Below are 21,013 nucleotides of genomic sequence, written 5' to 3' on the forward strand. Positions count from 1 at the left end.
TTGTTGTAACAACATTTCACTGATAAGCTAATTGGTAAGTATAATTATGAGTTTTTATGGCTTAAGTTGTGGGCAGTTGATCTTCACGCCACTTTTTGTTGGTTGCTGTTTTAATTATCAGATTTAAGATTAATAAACGAGTACTCTTTGTTACTTCCGCTATGCTATAACTATTATAAGCGTTCACTTTAACTTTTAAGCGCAGTCAAGATTAAGAACTCCGTGCATTCAAAAGCAATATGTCGTTGAGAACGGTCAAAGCTGTGCCATTTTTGCTGCAACAGCAAAGGTTTTTTCTTTAAGCAATTTATACTCGAAATTACCAATATCTTTTTGCAGCAGGTATTTCTTGCAAAATACATTTGGTTATCTTCGACACGCACAAACAAGTTCAAATACAACTTACACTTCAACACCGAATACAAGCATAGCAAAGAAAAACAAAGAACTACAACAATTTAACGACAGCACGCAAAAAGAAATTGATCATCACGCGCGGTTATCAGCGACTTGGTGGGATTTAAATGGTCCATTACATGGTTTACACAAGCTGAACGATTTAAGGTGCGCAAATATATGTATTGCAGATGAGTATTTTTAAAAAGAATATATAATATTTTGCACTTCACTATGTACGTACAAATGTATACACAGAGTTCCTTTCGTGAGCCATGGTTTGGTGGCGCAAAGTACCGTCGACAAAAATTTGCGAAATACCGTCGACATGAATTTGAGAAATCCAGGTGAAGTGCTGAAAGGTAAAAATATTTTGGAAGTTGGTTGTGGTGGCGGCATATTAACGGAAGCGTTAGCACGTCTAAATGCTAATGTAACTGGCGTTGATTTGGGGGCAGACGTAATAATGACGGCCGAGAAACATTTAAAGGAAGATAGTCCGGAACTAGTCGATCGCATAACTTATAAAACCGAGTCAATAGCGGAACATGCAAATAAATATACAAATCATTATGATGCAATTGTGTGCTCAGAGGTATTGGAACATATTGACGAGAAAGAAGCGTTCTTAAAGGATTGCGTTAGAGCTATAAAGGTATAATTTTAAATAATAAAAATTTACATAACCTATTTAAAATCAATAAACTCGCGTGTTTACGAAACATCAGCCAGGCGGTTCAATATTTATTACGACCTTGAATAAGACCGTTCTACAGTGGTTCTTAGGAATTATTCTTGGAGAATATATATTCGGTGTTGCACCGAAAAACACACATCACTGGAGTAAACTGATCGCACCACAAGATGTGCAACGCATTCTAGCTGCATGTAAGCACAACATTACTTATTAATGTACATACTTATGTATACATACTCACCTATTTTATTGCATCCATACGTCATAGTGAATTGTGAGACGGTATCGCTGAGAGGCCTCACTTACAATGTTTTTTATAGGCGTTGGCGTTGGATTAATACTACCAAACTGTGCTATGCTCTCCATGCTGTTAAAGCTGCATAATTACTTTTGAAACAATTGATGTAATATTTTTACAAAACCATAAATTATTCATATCTATTACTCAATATTTTAAAGCTATATGCACATAACAAACGAATATAACATAATAATAAAACAAATCAGCAATTTTGAAGCGTTTTTTTCACTTTGACCATACTATTTATTAAAAGGATGTAGAAAGTTCTATTTTTCGTAGTTTTGAATTATTATTTGAGCGTGACGTTCTACCTCAACCGGAAATGCACTAATAACAAAACAAACACAGGCAACACAATATGTTTAAAAAATTTTCAGGCAGCATATTTACACATATTTATCAACAAATAAATTAATATTGAAACTAATTATAAGTAATAGATAAAACGCGGTAAAAATGAAATTGCTTCCGTAATTATATTCCAAATATAAAGTTTAATAGGTTTAATGGATGTACTGAAAGGTTTAACACATTCGCTTTATGTGCTGCAAAAATAAACAGATGGCAACACTATTTATTGTCATTTCCATATGAGCTTTATTTATTTATTTAAACATTATTTAAGTGAATTGAATGTATTTATTTAGTTGTTTTGAAGTATAATATTCGAGTTTATTTTAACTAAGTCCTTAAAGAAGTCAAAATGTTGTCCGCTTTAATAAAAATTCAAAGGTTTTAACCCGCTACAGGTATATTTCGAAAAAAATAATGAATTTTTTGCAGGCATCTATTGGTTGGTACTCCTCATCTCCGATATGCACAAATATCTGCCAATAAGATTAGCGATTCCTCAGTTAATGGCCAAACACAGAGAACGCACACACATTCCGCTAGTACACAAAAAGAAATTGATCATCATGCCAAATTATCAGCAAATTGGTGGGATTTAAATGGACCGATGCAAAGTTTGCATAAGCTAAACGAACTAAGGTAACCAATTTAATTTTTAGTTGAATTCTATCATTAACTTTATCTTAAATATTGGATATAGAGTGCCTTTTATACGTGATGGTATCACAGCTCGCGGTAACGTCGATCCAAGTTTAATTAATACAACAAAAGTCTTACAGGATCAGACTATTTTGGAAGTAGGTTGTGGGGGCGGTATATTAACTGAGGCATTAGCACGCCTTAATGCAAATGTAACGGGTGTTGACTTGGGCGAAGACGTAATAACAACTGCAAGAGAACATTTGGAGGTACATAGTCCAGATTTGAAGAATAATGTAACTTACAAAATTGAGCCCATTGAGGTGCATGCGAAAACCAAGTTAAACTATTACGATGCCGTTGTGTGCTCAGAAGTGTTGGAACACATTGACGATAAAGCTGGTTTCCTAACACATTGTATTCAAACCTTAAAGGTACGAAGAGCATCATATATACAATTCCTATATATTTGACATATTTTCAGCCAGGAGGATCAATTTTTATAACTACCATGAACAAAACTATTCCACTATGGATAGGAGGAATTTTGTTGGCTGAAAATGTATTTGGTATCGCACCAAAAAATACTCATCACTGGGACAAATTAGCATCACCGCTAGAAGTGCAACGTATTCTATCTGCATGTAAGTTTTTCCTTCAAACAAAGCATTTTATTTTCATTAAGTTGTTTGTGTGCATTGATTTCAGTGGGTTGTCAAACTGTATTGACAAATGGCTTCACATACAACGTTTGTCGTAGACGCTGGAAGTGGATTAATACTAACGTAATGTGCTATGCACTACAAGCTGTTAAGATTGAATAAATTAATGGTAAATTTGTATTACTTGTTATTTTTATGATGCCTCCACTATAAAGTTAAAAAAATTTAATAAAAAATATATATGTACTGTTAAGAAATTATGTATTACTTCCAAATATCAAATATTGTCATAACTTTTCCCCAATGATACAAGGTGTCAACTAAAAAAAAAAACCGTTTGAAAAATGATATTTATAATATTCTTCAATGTTTAGAGTTGTTTTATACATGTTATGAATTTCCACATGCGTATGTATGTCAATTTACAATTGTTTAAATAATTTTCCGTTTATTGTTATTTTAAACATCGTCCTCTTGAGGTTTTTGGAACCTCGCTTTTTTATTCTGCCATTTTGTTTTCTCCACGTTGTTGCGTTTTGCCTTGAATTGAGCCTTTGTTTGGAATTTCTTTTGCATTGTCACCTGCTGTGCATTATAAAAGGAGGCCATATCCTTGTCAGACACCTCAGTAGGCTGTTCATGTCGTGTATTGGCTACTTTCTCCGCTTGTTCCAACTCCAAAAGACGTTCAATCTCCGGATTCATGCCACGAAAACTAAGTCGCCCCTCAATAAGATTTTCGCAATGGACAAAACTTGGCTCCATTATATAGTTTGAATTGCTATTTAACATTTTTTGGGTAATTTCTTGAGAATACATTTCGCGGCCTTCAGCTTCTTCGATCTCTTTATCCACTTTCGCTTTGGTGCGTTGCATGAACTTCATCTCCAAGATACCTTTGGAAAGGCGAGGACGTACTTTTTTTGCAGACATTATGATTAAAATAAAAGTCGGAAAATATATAAATTAATATATCGTCCTTTCAAGCACGCTAACGAAAATCACGAGAAAAACATAAAATTGATGAAATATGCGAAGAAGATAAAACTAATTTGATAAGCTGTGTTTCCCGATAGATGTTCACATTGTTGTTAAAGGTGATGCCATGCGTCTATTTACAATTTTAAAAGCAATTGTGTCGGCACTAAGAAAACAAAAGATCATTTTGCGGTTGTATTGCGCTTATACAATGCAACCACGAAGCAACTTATATTTCTTTGTTGAATATGTTAGGCGATGTGACCTACTTAAACCAAATAAATAAATTTCGCTACTGTGATCTATTGAGAACTTCAATGACTTTATCAAGAAGAAGAAGACGAAATGGCGGCAGTGTTGAAAGTTTAGTTATCCTATTTATTATAAATATTCGCGCTATATTAAAACATATTGTTGAAAGATCTTTAACATAAAAGAAATCAATTATTATAAACCTTGGTTACGATTTGCAAGAAGTCAAACTTAAGTAAACGAGTTCGCAACGTAGATGTGAACATTGTGAAAGATACGATGATGAGCAAACGAATGGTGGTGAACGATTCCGCGCCCACCCCAACAAGGCAAGAACAACAGCAGCGCGCGGTTGGTTCTCTTGTGGCACTTACCCAAAAATTCGTCCAATTAATGAAATGGAACAATGGACGGATAGATCTCAGAGAGGTAATTTCGTAGCAGTGTACTTTCGGAAATTTACTTTTTATTTTATTTTATTTTATTTTGCGTTTTAAGAAGTAGGGTAGTGCATACCGCCCAATTTATTTGGCGCTTTCACAATAATTACTATACAATTCATGTTTAGAGTTGTTCTAGTTCAAGTTTAAAAAATGTAATATTTTGGATAGTACCTTGATGGATATATGTATAATTGCTCGACGGTAATGTAGTTAAGTCTATGAGCATATATAGTACATGTTCTCATTGAAGTGGGATATATATGGCTGTACATATATAGTTTGATTATTTCTAGGCCACTGAATTGTTGGATGTCCAGAAGCGGAGAATTTATGACATAACAAATGTTTTAGAAGGAGTTGGATTGATTGAGAAGACAAGACACTGCAGCACAGTACGATGGCGGTAATATTTTTCAAATTATTATTATTACATTTTTGCTTTGACATTATATGTATATGTATAAATTTTGCAGTGGCGCACTGAATGGTAGTACGGGGCACCAAAGTTTAAGAGCAGCGCATGCGCGAGCCAAGCATTTAAAAGCGCTTGAAGCCGACGTAGATCTCCAATTAGAATATGCTCGACGTAATTTAAAATACATTAAACAAGACGAAGTAAACAAATCGTACGCATATGTAACTCGTGACGACTTGCTTTCGATTTATGGCGAAAAAGTTGTTCTGGTAATACCTAATCATGACGATGAGGTGAAAATAGAACCTTCACATGTAAGGATACATATTTTTATAATGGCTTAAAATTATCAAAAATATAATTATGAATATATTAAATATGATTCAGAACTCCTTATACGTGTCGCTGGATAATGGAGGGAAAGTAGATGTGCGGCTGGTTACGCAACAAGGCACCTGTATAGCACCTAAATTAGAAACTGCTCCGCTAGTTACCCGCTTAGAAACACCTTCACCATCTTCATCTAATTGTTCAGAATCAAGTACTTCAAATAAAGCAACTCTAGTCACTGATGAGCATACGTACTTCTGTAATCTCGAACACAAGAAAGAACAAGATGAATTAGAAAATCAACTTGCTGCTCGAATAATTTTTAAAAACTCTTCAGCACAACACTCGTTACGTAGATTTTTCCCAGATGATCCCAATTTAGGTAAATATATTCGTTTACGCAATAATTCTATAACTATTTTAATAATTTCAGAAAATGCTCCACTAATTCAATTGAATCCCCCCCATGAAGATTACAATTTTGTATTAACAAAAGACGAGGGTGTATGTGAACTTTTCGATATACAGTGCAATACATATTGAGATTACGCCTTAAATTCCTTCTAAAATCTTTTGATCTTTAACTAGTTCTTGTATAAATTTATAGATATATGAAACCCCACATCTGTTGCAAAACAGGTTATCGTGGGTTATATAGTATAATTTATGTAAAATAAAGGTCGGCACTTAAAACTGCAATGGACGATATGTAAAAGCAAATAATAAATTTACAATTTTAGTTAATATCGATGTAATTAATACCCTAGCGAAAATTATATTGTATACAAATATTTAAGAAAATTAAAGACTCACAAAATTTTAATAAAAACTTGATTTACATTTTTGGAAAGTGAAAATCGTAAACTTGATGGCCAAATTACTTCTAACATTAAATGTGTAACGAAGTTGATTTTTTAATCACTATATATATGGCAAATCAAAGACATTTTTGATTGAATAAGTTCTAACAAAATGAAAGAGCTTATGTTAAGTATAAAACATATAAATATATGCTTAAAAGTATTTATTTTCAAAATTTTAAGTAATAATTATCTTAAAATAAAATTACACTATAAACTATGATCTTTAGGATTACTTCCTTTTCGCCTTTTTCCAATTTTTCTTGCCCCCAGGGCCACCCTGAGGTTTCATACGCTTCCGAGCACCGGAAAAATTTTCGGAATCATCATAATCATCTCCAGCTTTCTTAAATTTCCCCTTTTTACTACTCTTATTATCCTCCAAGTCTTTAAGCTCTAACTTTGCAGTGCGTTGGGCTTCGCTCACTCTTTCCTGCAGTGCCATAACTTCATCCTCTTCGCAAGGATATAATGGCAACTGTTTGCCAAGTAGATGTTCGATTCGTTGGTATAATTCCACATCGTATTGTGTAACAAACGTAACAGCTTTGCCAGATCGACCCGCACGAGCCGTACGACCAACACGGTGAATATAATCTTTACTATGCGTTGGTATGTCAAAGTTTAACACTACATCAACGTGAGGTATATCCAGACCACGTGATGCTACGTCTGTAGAAATGAGTATTGAGCGATTTTTCGCTTTAAACTTATTTAATGCGGCTAAACGTTTATTCTGAGACATTTGACCGTGTAGAGGTATGGCAGCTAAGCCCAAAGCACGCAGCATTAATGCTGTGCGAACAGTATTTGCACAGGTGCTACAAAATATCATAAAGCTATTTCCAGCCAATTCATTGATTATGTGTACCAAATAAACATCTTTATATTTAACGGGAATAAAAACGTAGTATTGTTGGAGTTGCTCAACTGTTTGATATTTGTTAGAAACTTCCACCTTTACAGGATCTTTTAACGAAGCACGTTGCAATTTCTTTACTTTTTTTGTCATAGTTGCACTGAATAAAAACGTTCGACGTTCGCGTGGTAAGACTTTCAAAATTTTATCCAGTTCCACCTCAAAATCCATGTTTAAAATGCGATCTGCTTCATCCATTACCAAATACTTTATAGCTTTAAGATTGAAACCTTTCATGTTTTCAAGGTGATCAACTAAACGACCGGGAGTAGCAATAATAATGTGGGGTTTCTTAGCCAGCTGTAGCGCTTGGGAAACCATATCCATACCACCAACGACAACGCAACATTTCACGCCAATCGAACTACCTGAAATATAACCCTTATTTAGTAAATCTCACAAAACATATTATATATATATAAATTAAGCGAATACTCAGAGGTAGTGACGAAACTAAAATAAATGATTTCATGTAAAAAAAAATCAAAATAAATTTTTACATCATTGAATGCTTAAATAATAATACTGCAGGATAGCGGGGAAAAGGCAAATATCCATACAGCTAAACCTGCTTTGCTTTTTTTTTAACTCACCTAGTGCTTCAAACTGTTCCGATATCTGAAAAGCCAATTCTCGTGTGGGAGTAAGAATCAGCGCGAAATATCTCTGGGGATTCTCCAGCAAAGCATGCAATATTGGTAAAGCAAAAGCACCTGTCTTGCCGGAACCTGTTTCGGCCAAGCCAATAATGTCTTTTCCTTGCAATGCTACTGGTATAGCCTCCTTTTGTATCTTTGATGGAGCTTTCCATTTCAATTCTTCACATGCCTGGCATAACGCCTCCGTTAAACCCTAAAACATATACCATACTTCATTAATATCTTAGATATAATAACATTATTGATTACCTACGAGGTCTTTCCATGTTACAGAACTTTCGACATTCTCTGCTGCTATATCATTTCCTGTGCTTGCAGTATCTTCTTCATCTTCATCGTTTTCTTCAACTTCATCGCCGGAATTTTCCTCGTCAATTTCCTGCTCTTCATCACTGGCATTCGAAGAATTTTCGTCCTCTTCTGAAGTACCCATTTTTTTTATTTTTTATTAATAAAATAAGTAAATGGCGCAGAAATTTAAAAATTTACCAGAGAATTATTTTTTCAAATGCACACTGCGACAGCCAAATTAAAAGTGAACGAAATACCATGCTGCCAAACGTAACCTCAATTAACGTTAGGGATGTATTTGATTGTACTAAATCTTTTTAGAACCTTAACGTTTGTCTAGACATTCAAGAAATAGAATTTGTGTAATAAATACAGATTTATCTCCCTTTATCATAACGTCAAAATCCACCAAACTAAATTGTAGCAACAAAAATAACTGATTATGAGGGAAGTATCATGTTACAAACATAAAGAATATGGTATCAGAATTTAATTTGCTTTCTAATTGAATTCCACCTCAATATCTGTACTTTAAACATAAACATAAATCTTATCGATCATAAATTTCACGATAGCTAGAAAGAATTCTTAAGACTGGCATCACCGTTCCAATTCGATTTATTGATTCTGTGTGACGTTTATTGCCTTCGTGAAAAAGTTAAGTGTCGCGAAAAAGTTTGGGAGAAATAAAATTTTCTGTGCAATTTAAGAGGGATAAAAAGTAATAATTGTGTGAAAATTGTTACAAAACAATTAATAATACTTTTAGAATTTATGTGTTAACAATGGCTTTCGTTTAAATGGACCATTGCCATATAACTTTTCATACATGTAATAATCAGACAATATTTAATCGCAGCTAAATGGTGCCGTAAATAATCTTTATATTAAAAAACAAATATGATTTTCGTAAAGAAAAAGCTTAATTGATTTTTTCACATTTTAGATCTTACACCTCCCCTCTGCATTCAAAATAATATTAGCCTCACACAATTCGGTGTACACAATAAACGAGGGGGCAGGCAATAGGGGAAATAGCTGATAAGGCCAAGACACTAAGAGGGGGCGTTAAGGAATACATACGATAACAGAATAACAATAAAAAGCTGAGCTCTATTTAGAAAGTGTAAAAATTTAATACCTACAAATAAAATTTGGAAGGAAACGTTTAATATTCTGGGACGACTGAAGTCATAAAGCACCAGTCTTGTGCCTGCACATTTGAAAGAACATCTATTTTTAAAACATAGTTTCTTTGGTCAATAATTGGACTTCGACGAAAGTAGAATAATTACTTGTGAGTAAACTTTTGCATTGTTTTTGCAATGAACGCCGCAATTGATCCATGGGTAATAACCCAAAGAGAAAAGCTGAAGTATCAGGAGCAATTCAAGGCACTACAACCGCAAGGAGGCTTTGTAACTGGCGCACAAGCGAAAGGCTTCTTTTTACAATCACAATTGCCTCCGCTTATTCTCGGACAAATATGGTGAGTCAGCATTGAAATATAATTCGTATTAACATACATACGTGATTGGTTTACTCATACATACAAATTGTCAAACACAACAAAGTGTTGATTAAGAAAGTGTATATTTTTGTACTATTTATATTTTTTTTTAATTTTACGATTAAAATATTGTTTTTTCCGTTAATATTTTAGGGCTCTCGCCGACACAGATTCCGATGGAAAAATGAACATCAATGAGTTTAGTATTGCATGCAAACTGATTAATTTGAAGCTACGTGGAATGGATATACCGAAAGTTTTACCACCCACATTACTTGCTTCACTATCTACAGTGGGAAGTACGCCAACAATGACGCCCACCGCCACGGCAAGTATGAGTCCTCTAGATCCTTTGAAATCAATGTCGGCAAGTGTACCTGTAGTACCACCCACTGTACCGATATCAGGAGCAACATTGCCTGGGGCTGTACCCGCAGTACCTGGTATTGTTCCGGGTACATTACCAGGTGTGTTACCACAAACTATACCAGCTGCAATAACTACCGGTGTGGTCCCCGGTATGCCAACAACAGGATTGCCAATGCAAATGCCAATTAATGCTGCCGGCTCGACCGCAATGGTTCTACCTGGCAATGTAATACCAGCTGGAGTGATGCCAGTCGGGGCTTCGGGTATACCAGGTGTTAGTACGGCAGGAATAATGTCTGCAGGTATTGTTCCTCCAGTGGCAGGTGGAGTTCCAGTTCCTGGGATGGTGCCAATGTCAGTAGCGGCAAGCGGTGGTGTGGTTCAACCAGCTATGGTACCTGTGTTACCACCTGGAAAAATTGTTTCACCACCCAGCAGTGAGGTACCCAAATTACCAGCTACACCAACTCCACCACAAAGCAACCCACCCAGTCGACATATGTCAATATCAGAGCGTGCGCCTTCTATCGAATCACCGTAAGTTTTAGTTCATTTGTAGCAGAAATTTATGGTTTAATTTTTAAGGAAAATTAATTATGGTTAAATTTAACAGGCAAAGTGAATGGGCAATCAAGGGTCCAGCGAAGCGTAAATACACACAAGTCTTCAACGCAACTGATCGTACGCGTTCCGGTTATTTGACCGGCGCACAGGCCCGAAGTATACTCGTACAAAGCAAATTGCCACAAGCTACACTCGCGCAGATTTGGACACTCTCCGACTTGGACTCCGATGGAAGACTAAGTTGTGATGAATTCATTTTGGCTATGTTCCTTTGTGATAAAGCCATGAATGGGGAAAAAGTACCCGTTACATTGCCACTGGATTGGATTCCGCCCAGTTTTCGGAAAACCAAATCACGTCAAGGCTCCATTTCAGGACCGGGTTCACGCGCTGGATCCACAACCGCATCTCGTCATGCATCAGTGTCATCGCAAGGAGCCGTTGATGCAGATCCGGCTGCGGGCTTACCTCAAAGTAAATTATAAAAAACTCAATAAAAGCTATACCAATACATTTTTATTTATTATCCTTGCAGCAACGTTTGAAGACAAACGCAAGGAAAACTTTGACAAAGGCCAAGCAGAATTGGATCGAAGACGTAAATTACTACAGGATCAGCAGCGTAAAGAGAAGGAAGAGCGCGAGCGCAAGGAACGCGAAGAGGCGGAAAAACGTGAAAAAGCACGTCTAGAGGCCGAGCGCAAACAACAGGAGGAATTAGAACGACAATTGCAAAAGCAACGCGAATTGGAAATGGAAAAGGAAGAACAACGAAAACGCGAACTTGAAGCTAAAGAAGCGGCCAGAAAGTGAATATTATATAAAAGCCACTTTGAAGAGAAACTAAAATCTTCTTATTTAGGGAGTTAGAAAAGCAAAGACAAATGGAATGGGAACAGTCACGCATAGCAGAGATGAACGCTCAAAAGCAACGTGAACAAGAACGTGTTTTGAAACAGAAAGCGCACAATACACAACTCAATGTTGAGCTAAGCACACTAAATGAGAAGGTAAATGGCCACTATTGGCACTTAAATATGCAAAATCTATTAATTTCTATTATATTTAGATTAAAGATTTGTCCCAGAAGATTTGCGATACACGCGCAGGTGTGACCAACGTAAAAACCATAATCGATGGCATGCGTTCACAGCGAGACACCTCAATGACCGATATGTCTCAACTTAAAGCGCGCATAAAAGAACAAAACGCAAAGTTGCTACAGCTTACACAGGAGCGCGCTAAATGGGATGCCAAGAGTAAGAGTATAGCTCTGAGTGGAGCCACCGATACAGCACAACAAGAGCAATTAAATGCAGCTTTTGCCAACAAACAGGTAAAAACACTAGGCTACATTACAAAATTTCTGCTAAAAATTGCGCACAATTTCTGAACTTGCAGTTACTCATCAAGCAATTGAAAGACAAAGTGGAGAATATACGCAAAGAAATTGATTCCAAAAAGGAAGACATCAATTCCAACGATATACAAGTGGCTGAGGTGAAAGGCGAGCTATCGGCATTAATTGCTAAATGCGAAGAACTATATGCTGATTACGACACGCAACGCACGCAAGTGCTCGAATTAAAGTATAACAAGAAGAATGATAATGTTACGGCTACAAGCGCCTGGGACACGGGCTCAACTGCTTGGGGTACCAGCGTCGATCAGTATGCACTTTCAAATGATACTGCTGCGTTGACAGAGACAACTACAAATGCCGCTGCGCCGGCAGATACCACAGGCCCCGCACCTGAAGGTTTTGTGAAATATCGAGCGATTTATGAGTTCACCGCACGCAATCAGGATGAAATTACTTTTGTGCCAGGCGATATAATACTAGTGCCGTTGGAACAAAATGCCGAACCCGGCTGGTTGGCTGGTGAGATAAATGGACACACTGGTTGGTTCCCGGAAACCTATGTGGAAAAATTAGAAGATGACTATGCAACTGCTACAACGACTCCAGCTATTACAGCCGAGACCGACACAAGTGAACAGATAAGTGGCTATGCAGCACAAGATGCCTTCAACGACAACAGCCAAAGGTAAAATGGGAGGAGCGATATTAATTTTTTTTAAACTTTTTTTTTCTTTTTCTCTTCCTTTAAATCTTTTAAATTTTTCGTCCCTTTTAATTTTTTAAACTTTTTTTAAATTTATAACTTTTTTTTATTTATTAATTTAAATTTTTTATTTAAACTTTTTTTTAATTTTTATTTATTTTTTTAATTTATTAATTTATTTTTTGTTTATTTATTTATTTATTTTTTTAAATTTATTTATATATATTTTTTAATTTTTTGAAAACTTTTTTTTTAATTATTTACATATTTATTTATTATTTTTTTTATTTTTTTATAAATTTTTTAAAACTTTTTTTAAATCTTTTATTTATTTTTTTTAAACTTTTTTTAAATCTTTTATTTATTTTTTTTATTTTTTTATTTTTTTTTTTTTTTTTTATTTTTTTTTTTTTTTTTTTTTATTTTATATTTTTATATTTTTATATTTTTTTTATTTCTTTTTAATTTTTTTTATTTTTATTTTTTTTTTTCATTTCTTTTTTTATTTATTTATTTTTTAATTCTGTATTATTTTTTTCAGTCTGGGCGCAGATGCACACAACGGTGAGGTGGAGTATTACATTGCGGCATATCCATATGCGTCTACTGAAGTGGGCGATTTGAGTTTTAATGCCGGTGAAATGGTAATGGTTATTAAGAAAGAGGGCGATTGGTGGACAGGCACAATTGGCACACGAACTGGTATGTTTCCGTCAAACTATGTGCAAAAAGCGGACGTTGGCACGGCGTCGGTCGATACAGCGCTGGACATAGCCGGTGCCTTTGACGAACAAAAGGTAAGTAGTTGTTATTATTACTTCTTTTTGTTATGTTTTCGTTGAAAAGGACTAGTAGCTGTCATTAGTGTTGAAACGGTTTGTGACACGTATACTAGTTTCCTGTTGCTCCAAACGTCCACTCATTGAACATTTTCACAAATTGCGTTTATATTTGCATTTTCTACATACATGCATATAGTTGTATTGTTTTTGTAATACTACTAACAATATTTATAAATTGCTTTTCCACATTTCCTTCAAATGCTGCTCCATTGCCGCCTTTTGTAACATTTCACAGGAAAATGGCAACGCCGATACGAACGCTAGTATCGCCATAGCAGCAGCCACAACACCACACGATCAATTTACAAGCAATGACACCACTACAACAGCAATAACAACTGTAACAGCAACACAACAACAGAAATTTAATAGCGGCATAAGTGCAGATGCCGTAATTGATCATTCAGCAGCGGCTGCAGCTGCCGAAGAGACGCGTACAAATGAAGACTTGGACACCGAAGTCTCACAGATCAATACACAATCAAAGAGTCAGAATGAAACAGCGGAATCGTTTAGTCGCCCAATGTCACGCACCTCTTCCATGACGCCTGTAAATAATTTGTTAACATCCTTTATCCTTAATTTTATAAACCTACATTTGTAGTTACATCATCAGGTTGAATTCTTGTGATGTTGTTTTTTTTTTTATTAGTATTGTACTAAAATTAACATTTTAACTACAAAAATTTGTTCAACTTTATTTAATGCTAATGCTTTTATATTAACTGCAAATTGCTAATAATGAAAAAATGTCTTCGCCAATAGGGTATGCGCGCAAAACGCTCTGAAATTGCACAAGTTATTGCACCATACGAGGCCACGAGTCCTGAACAACTTTCGCTGACCCGTGGACAATTAATTATGATTCGTAAGAAGACCGACTCTGGCTGGTGGGAGGGCGAACTGCAGGCGAAAGGCCGACGTCGCCAAATCGGTTGGTTCCCTGCCACGTATGTGAAAGTTTTGCAAGGTGGACGTAATAGTGGTCGCAATACGCCGGTTTCGGGTAGTCGTATCGAGATGACAGAGCAAATTCTAGGTAAGTACATGTATATTGGGGTGTCCGTTATTTCTCACGTTGATGTGTTTTTTTGAAAACGTTTTCTGAAGTTGCAGCGTTTCTAAACAAACGTTCCAAAGTAAAATAATAAAGTTTTGTTTAAACCCTGTCTAAATCATGATAACATTAAATTTTTTTGATATTCTGCATTAAGGGGGGAGTCTGCTTTAGAGGCTTAAAAAATCGATTTTTTGGGAGGGATAGAAGTAATTGATCAAAGCGAAATTTCTAGTGTTTATAGTTATTTATTTAAACATCATTCACAAATTTCTTGGAAACGAAATCTCTGATATTCTGCCTTTGGGAAGCAATTGCCCGATGCATCTCGCATGTACATTTGTCGGACAGCGAACAGGATGCAGGTCGCGATTTCTATCGGAAAAAAAATTCAAGAGATTCATATTTTTTAATAATTTATTTTCTAGCTAAACTAAAAAAATTCCAAAAAAGTGGAAAGTTTAAAAAAATTTTTAAAAATTGAAAAAAGGGCTTTTGACAAAAAAATTTACTTTATCTTGTTTAAAAATATGTTCAAACTTGTCTTTTCTTAGTTTTTTTTAGTTTAAATAGAAGATAATTTAATGCCAAAGATAATAAACTTTACCCCAATTCCATACGACGTTTATTTTTTTTTCTATCCTGCCCGCCAATTAAGAAAAATCGTAAAAATGAAAAACCAAGAAATCGCGCGTCAAAGTTTTCGCTTTCTGCCCAAGCACTAATATATGTATCTGCTAGACGCTCGGTCACTATTTCCCTTCTAGCTTCGAAAATATTTCGAATTCCCATCTATAACTTTGAGGACATATTCTTAGATTATTTTTAAAGAGATTTAAGCAAAAAAAAAAAAAAATAAATCGATTTTTTAAAGCTTCTAAAGCAGGCTCCCGCGTTAAGCAACTAAGTGTACAACATAAAAAAAAGTGATATTCTAATATATTCTAATACACAATTTTCAAAATTTACAAAATCTGTGTGATTTTTTAGATAACGTATTTACTTAAAAGTTATACGCCGTAAAAGTTAGACATAAAATGTACTGAGCATTCATACCAGTGATTTATACATACCATGTTGCTCATACCACATGGTGTACTGTACGAATACTCGTCTCTATTGCTATCTTTTGCAACAAATCGCATGTAAAATGTATTGTATTTAAAGATATAAAAGGAACATATTGGATATATTGTGAATGAATATTTGGGTATGTGGAAACACTAAGCAAAGAACTGCAGATTCTGGGAAGTGTTTGAGCGCTTTAATTGTAATAAAACCGAGTTTTTGCCGAGTCTGATTGACGGTCAGCCAAGTGGGCTGTACATGATGAACCGACTCCAAAGTGTGGAAAGACACATAAGTTGGCCGTCAAGGTTATGGCATCAGTATTTTGGGATTTTTGGTATAATATTCATCAACCATCTTCAAAAGAGAAAAATCATTATCATCGACTATTACATTTCCCCATTTGGCCGTTCCCACGACAGTCGGGTCTACGTAACCTGAACCGACCCGGAACTTTATCCGGTCAAGTACTGTCATTCGGCTGAACTCTGCCGCAACAACAACAACTATTACATTGCGTTATTGGAGCTTTTGACGGACAAAATCGCGTGAAACCGGCCCCTTTTGAAGAAGAAGAAGTTGTTTCACGATAACAAAACACACAAAGGGTCACAAATCATTGAATACGATGTCAAAATTTCATTAATTGGGCATCGAATTGCTTCTCCATCCACCAAATTCGCCAGATCTAGCACCCAGTGAATATTTCCTGTTCACAGACCTCAAGAGAAAACTCGCTGGAAAGAAATTTAGCAACAGAGAAGAGGTAGTCACTGAAATTGAGGCTTATTTTGAAGCTTAGGTTAAGTTAATCTGGCAGGTCAATAAGCCACGCATACCCCAATTTGGTCCTTTGTGATACCATATGGAGTTCAGTTGCTAAGTTCAAGAGGATTTTGAAGCTTAACGCAAATGTATTATTAAAATGATATTTAAAAATTTTTTGGACGCTATAGTCGTTATATCGCTCTCAAAGATAACTTCTTTTTCTTATTTATTGGCGTAGACAACGTTTACGCGGTTATAGTTGAGTTTACAACAGCGTAAGGCTTTTAGGTCCTTTTCATTGGGGTTTTTTTTCACGTGGCTGGTCAAGCCCAGCGCACAACCCTGGGGAGGGATGATCCGTCTTCTTACTTTAGCCCTCAAACAGATGTTTTATTACTGCCCAAAAGACACTTGGTCTAAGACCGGAAATCGTGAGCTGCTTGAGCCATATGCAAAAAAACCGTTTCTTACCTCACTTGCGTGAGCTTCTACACGTGGCTCCATCCTTCTCGAAGATAACTATATTAAATAAAAAAATTAAATTTTATAAAGAAAAATATTCTGTTGAATTGCGAATTTTCCAGCCCACCTGTTAAAAAATCAACTTGTGAAATAACGGAAATCTAATGTATTTATATATAGTATATTGATTTTTAATGAATATATCCACTTAATTACAGACAAAGTCATTGCCTTGTACCCATACAAGGCACAAAACGACGATGAACTTTCTTTCGAGAAGGATGATATTATCAGCGTCTTGGGACGCGACGAACCCGAATGGTGGCGTGGCGAACTAAATGGCTTATCAGGTCTATTTCCAAGCAATTATGTTGGGCCATTTGTGACCTCCGGTAAGAAGGCAAAGCATGTTAAATAATGCAGAGTTTTAAATAATTTGCCACACTCATGTAAAATTATATATTTATTTATTTATTATGGGTTTAATTAATTAATTTAAAATATTAAGTTGAATACTCTCAAGGTAGCATAAGTTATTTATCGTTTCTTTTGCGCTCTCTTTTACATAGCATTTGTGCCAAGTTAAGGCGAAAATGTAATAAAAGCAAAAAATTCATTGCTACTACTCTTTTCCACTCTTATCTGCCTATGATAGCCTTAATTAAGTACAATTGCTAAGCAGTCTATGTGCCAGACTGTTGTTTATTTTCATTAATCAGTTATATTATTATTTCCATTGTAAATTGACTCGTACATTCCAAATATTTTCGCATTGTAAACAATTTATAACGCAACAGCGGGTCAATTAATGCTTAGGTTTAATTTTATAGACTTTTCTATTTTTTATCTATGTAAGTGATATCTTGAAACAAGTTATTTTTGTTTTCTTTTCGAATGTTCGTTTTTTCATGATAAGTATTTTGGTGTTCTCTTATTTAGCGTGTACATGGTTGAGCATAATTTTTTTTGTTTTTGTATCTATTGAATGCTCATACCCGAAATATACAGTGAATACACTATGAGTGCTTTGTGTGCGCGCTAAGCGTTGTAAATTAATTTCAATTATGCAATGATATAGTTTCAAATCTTATAATCTTATATAATTGTGTTATATTACTTTGGTTTTTGTTATTGTTTTCTTTTGAAACAACGTTTATATTTTATATTTAATAAAAAATAAATAAAAAAAATAAGAATAATCGATCAACATAGTATTTGGTATAAACATTTAGTCATTATATACATTTATTAATTTTCATAAACTTTACGTAATCTTCAATTAATGTTATCGTTTGTACTATAATACATAGCGCTATTTGCATTCTAAAATATAATAAACTCACATTTTAATAAAATTGTTTATGTTTCTTTTAAAAGTTATCGCTTTAGTTGTTTCCTCTTTGGTTCATCCTTTCGCTGTTTGCATTTAAAAGAAGTTGATTGCATTCCTATTACAAATATTGGTAAAACATTTTCCTGTATATTTCAAATCTTGTTTTTACAGGAAACGTGTAACGAGTGTTAGGCCTTGAAATGTAAGCATAAGCCGATAAAGGACACAAAATGTAGTAAATAGAAAGTAAAGAAAGAAGAAAGTTAAAATATAAACGAAACAAATTTAAATGTCAAAACTGTTTTGGTTAAAGTTTGGAAAAACCAAAAAAAAAAAAATTGAAATGAAAAGTATTACTACTGTAACTCGGTACTTTAGAATTATAAATACATAAATATATAAAGAAAATTAAAAAAAAAATGATATCATGTACTAGACACATTCGCTGTAGCATATGTTAATCGTTATTTTTTGTCTAAGCTATAAAAAAAATTAATATTTGTGAACTCTGATATATATTCTGTAAGAGCAGTGCAAGTTTTGTTGCAAATTTCTAATTTACTCTCCACAATGCTTGCATGCATGACATTTATTTTTCATTTTACAACGCAAAAGTGTTGAAAAGTGAATAAATTCGTAATATTGTGTTGGCTAAATAAACGCTATTTTTTAATTTAAAATTACGAACTACCTGTGAGTTATGGGTATAAGTAATTTTTTAATGAAATACACAAAAAAAAGATGTTTATTACATTTTTTTCTAATTCACATTTTCAAAAATATAAAAATTCTTTTTTTCTTCAATTTTTTATTGTTCCATATGAAATACACAATTAATTAAAAATTATTAAATTTTTTTCTAATCCACATTTTCAAAAATATAAAAACTCTTTTTTTTTAAATTTTTTAATTGTTCCATAAGTGTTAATTGTTATCTTGAAAACAAGGAATATATTTTAAAATTATTTAAATGTTTCATGTTACTATGTGAATTAAACAAACAAAAGTAAAAAAAAAAAATTGCTGGCCATCTACATATTAAATACTTTAATAATTAAGTTGGAGGCAATATGCAGCAATTTGCGATATATTTCGCTTGCACTGAGATACTCACTATATTAATACAGTTATGCTATTAATGTTGGTATATAATAAAAGTTATTTAAGTTGAAGTTGATACATTTTCCAAAAAATTATATAAACAGGGATAGTTTCAAAATTTAGTAAAATACTCTTATTCGAAACGTCAAAACATATTAACAATATTACTACATACATAAACATTGAAAGTTTTCCTTTTGTGCTTAGAATTTTTTTTATTTTTAATAATATTCTACTTTAAATATTTTTTTTATTTAATATTATTATTTATTTAGTAATTTTTTTTTACATTAATAATTTTTTTTACTTTACATATTTTTTTTTTATTTAATATTATGTTTTTATTTTTAATATTTTTTTTTACTTTTAATAACTTTCTGTACATTTAAAAACTTTATTTAATAATTTTTTTAAATATTTTTTTATTTGTAATACGTTTTTTATTTTTTTTAGTTTAGTTTAAAATTTTAGAAAAAATACTCGTATTCGAAATGTCAAAACATATGTATTATCAATATTGTACATATGTTGCATATTACATACATATGTACATACAACATACATATGTATGTACATTGCAAATTTTCCTTTTAAGTATAATATATTTTTTTTGGTTTTTTAAGTATTATTGTTTTTTACTTTTAATAACTTTTTTATTTAATAATCTTTATTTTTATTTAATACATTAGTTTTTATTTTTAATATATATTTTTTTTAATTTTTAATACATTTTTATAATTTTAAATTTTTAATACTTTTTTAATTTTTTTTTGCAATTAAAAATTTTAAAATTTTTTTTTTACTATTTTTTTTTTGTAATACAATTGGCTTTATTTTAAAAATTTTTCAATATTGTTTTTTTGTTGTTAATACGTTTTTATACTTTTAAGATTTTCTTAATAAATTTTTTTATATTAAAAAAAGAAAATTTAATTGTAATACTTTTCTATATTTTTTTTTTACTTTTAAGAATATTTTTTAATATATATTTTTCATTTAAAATTTTAACTTTATATGTAATATTTTTTTTATTTTATTTTTTTATTGTAATTTCAATTAATGTAATCCTTTTTTCATTACCTATTTAAAAAATATATCATGTATTATTATATAAAATTAATAATACCAAATAATTATATTTTAATTCAATATCAGACTAATAAATATTTACTAATCTGAATTGTTATCACCGAATTTTAAATATTTTTGCAACATATAGTACATACAAACATACATCGGAGAAGGTGATCTTAAAAATATAATTCATTATTTAATATATTTTAATAAGAATTTTTTTGTATTATTTTTATATGCTGATGAATTGAAAACTCACCTTAGGGTGTATGATTTCGAAAAATCGTCTCAAAAACCTCTTCTTTTATATATGTATATATTTTTATTTTTAATAACTTTTTATTTTTATTTTTTTTTTTTACTTTAAAAATTTTTTGTATTTTTAATTTTTTTTTCTATTCTTAATTAATTTTTATTTTTTTTAATTTCTATTTTATTTTATTTTTTTATATTTATATATATATTTTTATATTTTTTTTTTAATTTGATGAATAAAAAACACCTTAAAATGTATAATTGAAAAAATTTATTTTAATCATATCCGAAACCTGTCTGTAATAATTTAATTCATTTATAACTTTCTTTAATTTAATTTAATTTAATTGT

At 32.7% G+C, this 21,013-nt stretch overlaps 6 protein-coding genes across 11 annotated transcripts; 4 read left to right on the forward strand and 2 right to left on the reverse strand.

Annotated features, from left to right (window-relative positions):
* Window positions 1-233: 233 nt before the first annotated feature.
* On the forward strand, window positions 234-1,552 carry LOC126752751 (ubiquinone biosynthesis O-methyltransferase, mitochondrial-like). The gene is made up of 5 exons (XM_050463711.1): window positions 234-289; window positions 343-564; window positions 655-1,051; window positions 1,125-1,284; window positions 1,362-1,552. Exons 1-5 carry the CDS (start codon window positions 240-242, stop codon window positions 1,475-1,477), a joined length of 945 nt encoding a protein of 314 aa, XP_050319668.1. The 5' UTR covers window positions 234-239; the 3' UTR covers window positions 1,478-1,552.
* A 442-nt stretch (window positions 1,553-1,994) lies between these two features.
* Window positions 1,995-3,413, forward strand: LOC126752896 (ubiquinone biosynthesis O-methyltransferase-like). Its single transcript, XM_050463920.1, has 5 exons — window positions 1,995-2,126; window positions 2,178-2,384; window positions 2,446-2,818; window positions 2,869-3,028; window positions 3,093-3,413. Exons 1-5 carry the CDS (start codon window positions 2,098-2,100, stop codon window positions 3,206-3,208), a joined length of 885 nt encoding a protein of 294 aa, XP_050319877.1. The 5' UTR covers window positions 1,995-2,097; the 3' UTR covers window positions 3,209-3,413.
* LOC126752897 (M-phase phosphoprotein 6) lies at window positions 3,383-4,074 on the reverse strand. The gene has a single exon (XM_050463921.1). It carries the CDS (start codon window positions 3,977-3,979, stop codon window positions 3,506-3,508), a length of 474 nt encoding a protein of 157 aa, XP_050319878.1. The 5' UTR covers window positions 3,980-4,074; the 3' UTR covers window positions 3,383-3,505.
* A 274-nt stretch (window positions 4,075-4,348) lies between these two features.
* LOC126752444 (transcription factor E2F2) lies at window positions 4,349-6,328 on the forward strand. The gene is made up of 5 exons (XM_050463241.1): window positions 4,349-4,705; window positions 5,013-5,122; window positions 5,193-5,448; window positions 5,522-5,846; window positions 5,898-6,328. The coding sequence occupies exons 1-5, from the start codon at window positions 4,556-4,558 to the stop codon at window positions 6,005-6,007; spliced, it is 951 nt and encodes a 316-aa protein (XP_050319198.1). The 5' UTR covers window positions 4,349-4,555; the 3' UTR covers window positions 6,008-6,328.
* Window positions 6,329-6,473: 145 nt separating this feature from the next.
* Window positions 6,474-8,438, reverse strand: LOC126752443 (probable ATP-dependent RNA helicase DDX47). Its single transcript, XM_050463240.1, has 3 exons — window positions 8,156-8,438; window positions 7,837-8,095; window positions 6,474-7,611 (listed from the first exon to the last, which is right to left on the reverse strand). The coding sequence occupies exons 1-3, from the start codon at window positions 8,333-8,335 to the stop codon at window positions 6,557-6,559; spliced, it is 1,494 nt and encodes a 497-aa protein (XP_050319197.1). The 5' UTR covers window positions 8,336-8,438; the 3' UTR covers window positions 6,474-6,556.
* A 372-nt stretch (window positions 8,439-8,810) lies between these two features.
* LOC126752255 (intersectin-2) lies at window positions 8,811-18,963 on the forward strand. Of its 6 annotated transcripts, XM_050462934.1 has the most exons (13): window positions 8,811-8,914; window positions 9,140-9,682; window positions 9,857-10,609; window positions 10,686-11,110; window positions 11,172-11,445; window positions 11,499-11,646; window positions 11,706-11,972; window positions 12,038-12,684; window positions 13,244-13,499; window positions 13,780-14,094; window positions 14,310-14,583; window positions 17,118-17,291; window positions 18,404-18,963. In XM_050462934.1, exons 2-13 carry the CDS (start codon window positions 9,519-9,521, stop codon window positions 18,412-18,414), a joined length of 3,708 nt encoding a protein of 1,235 aa, XP_050318891.1. In that variant the 5' UTR covers window positions 8,811-8,914; window positions 9,140-9,518; the 3' UTR covers window positions 18,415-18,963. The 6 variants fall into 6 exon arrangements, with proteins under 6 accessions (XP_050318891.1, XP_050318887.1, XP_050318892.1 ...); XM_050462930.1 differs by lacking the exon at window positions 18,404-18,963 and having other exon boundaries at window positions 17,118-17,976; XM_050462932.1 differs by lacking the exons at window positions 8,811-8,914; window positions 18,404-18,963 and adding an exon at window positions 8,928-9,024 and having other exon boundaries at window positions 17,118-17,976.
* Window positions 18,964-21,013: the final 2,050 nt, after the last annotated feature.

Source organism: Bactrocera neohumeralis, chromosome 3 (genome assembly GCF_024586455.1).
Source record: "Bactrocera neohumeralis isolate Rockhampton chromosome 3, APGP_CSIRO_Bneo_wtdbg2-racon-allhic-juicebox.fasta_v2, whole genome shotgun sequence".
Classification (NCBI taxonomy): Eukaryota; Metazoa; Arthropoda; class Insecta; order Diptera; family Tephritidae; genus Bactrocera; species Bactrocera neohumeralis.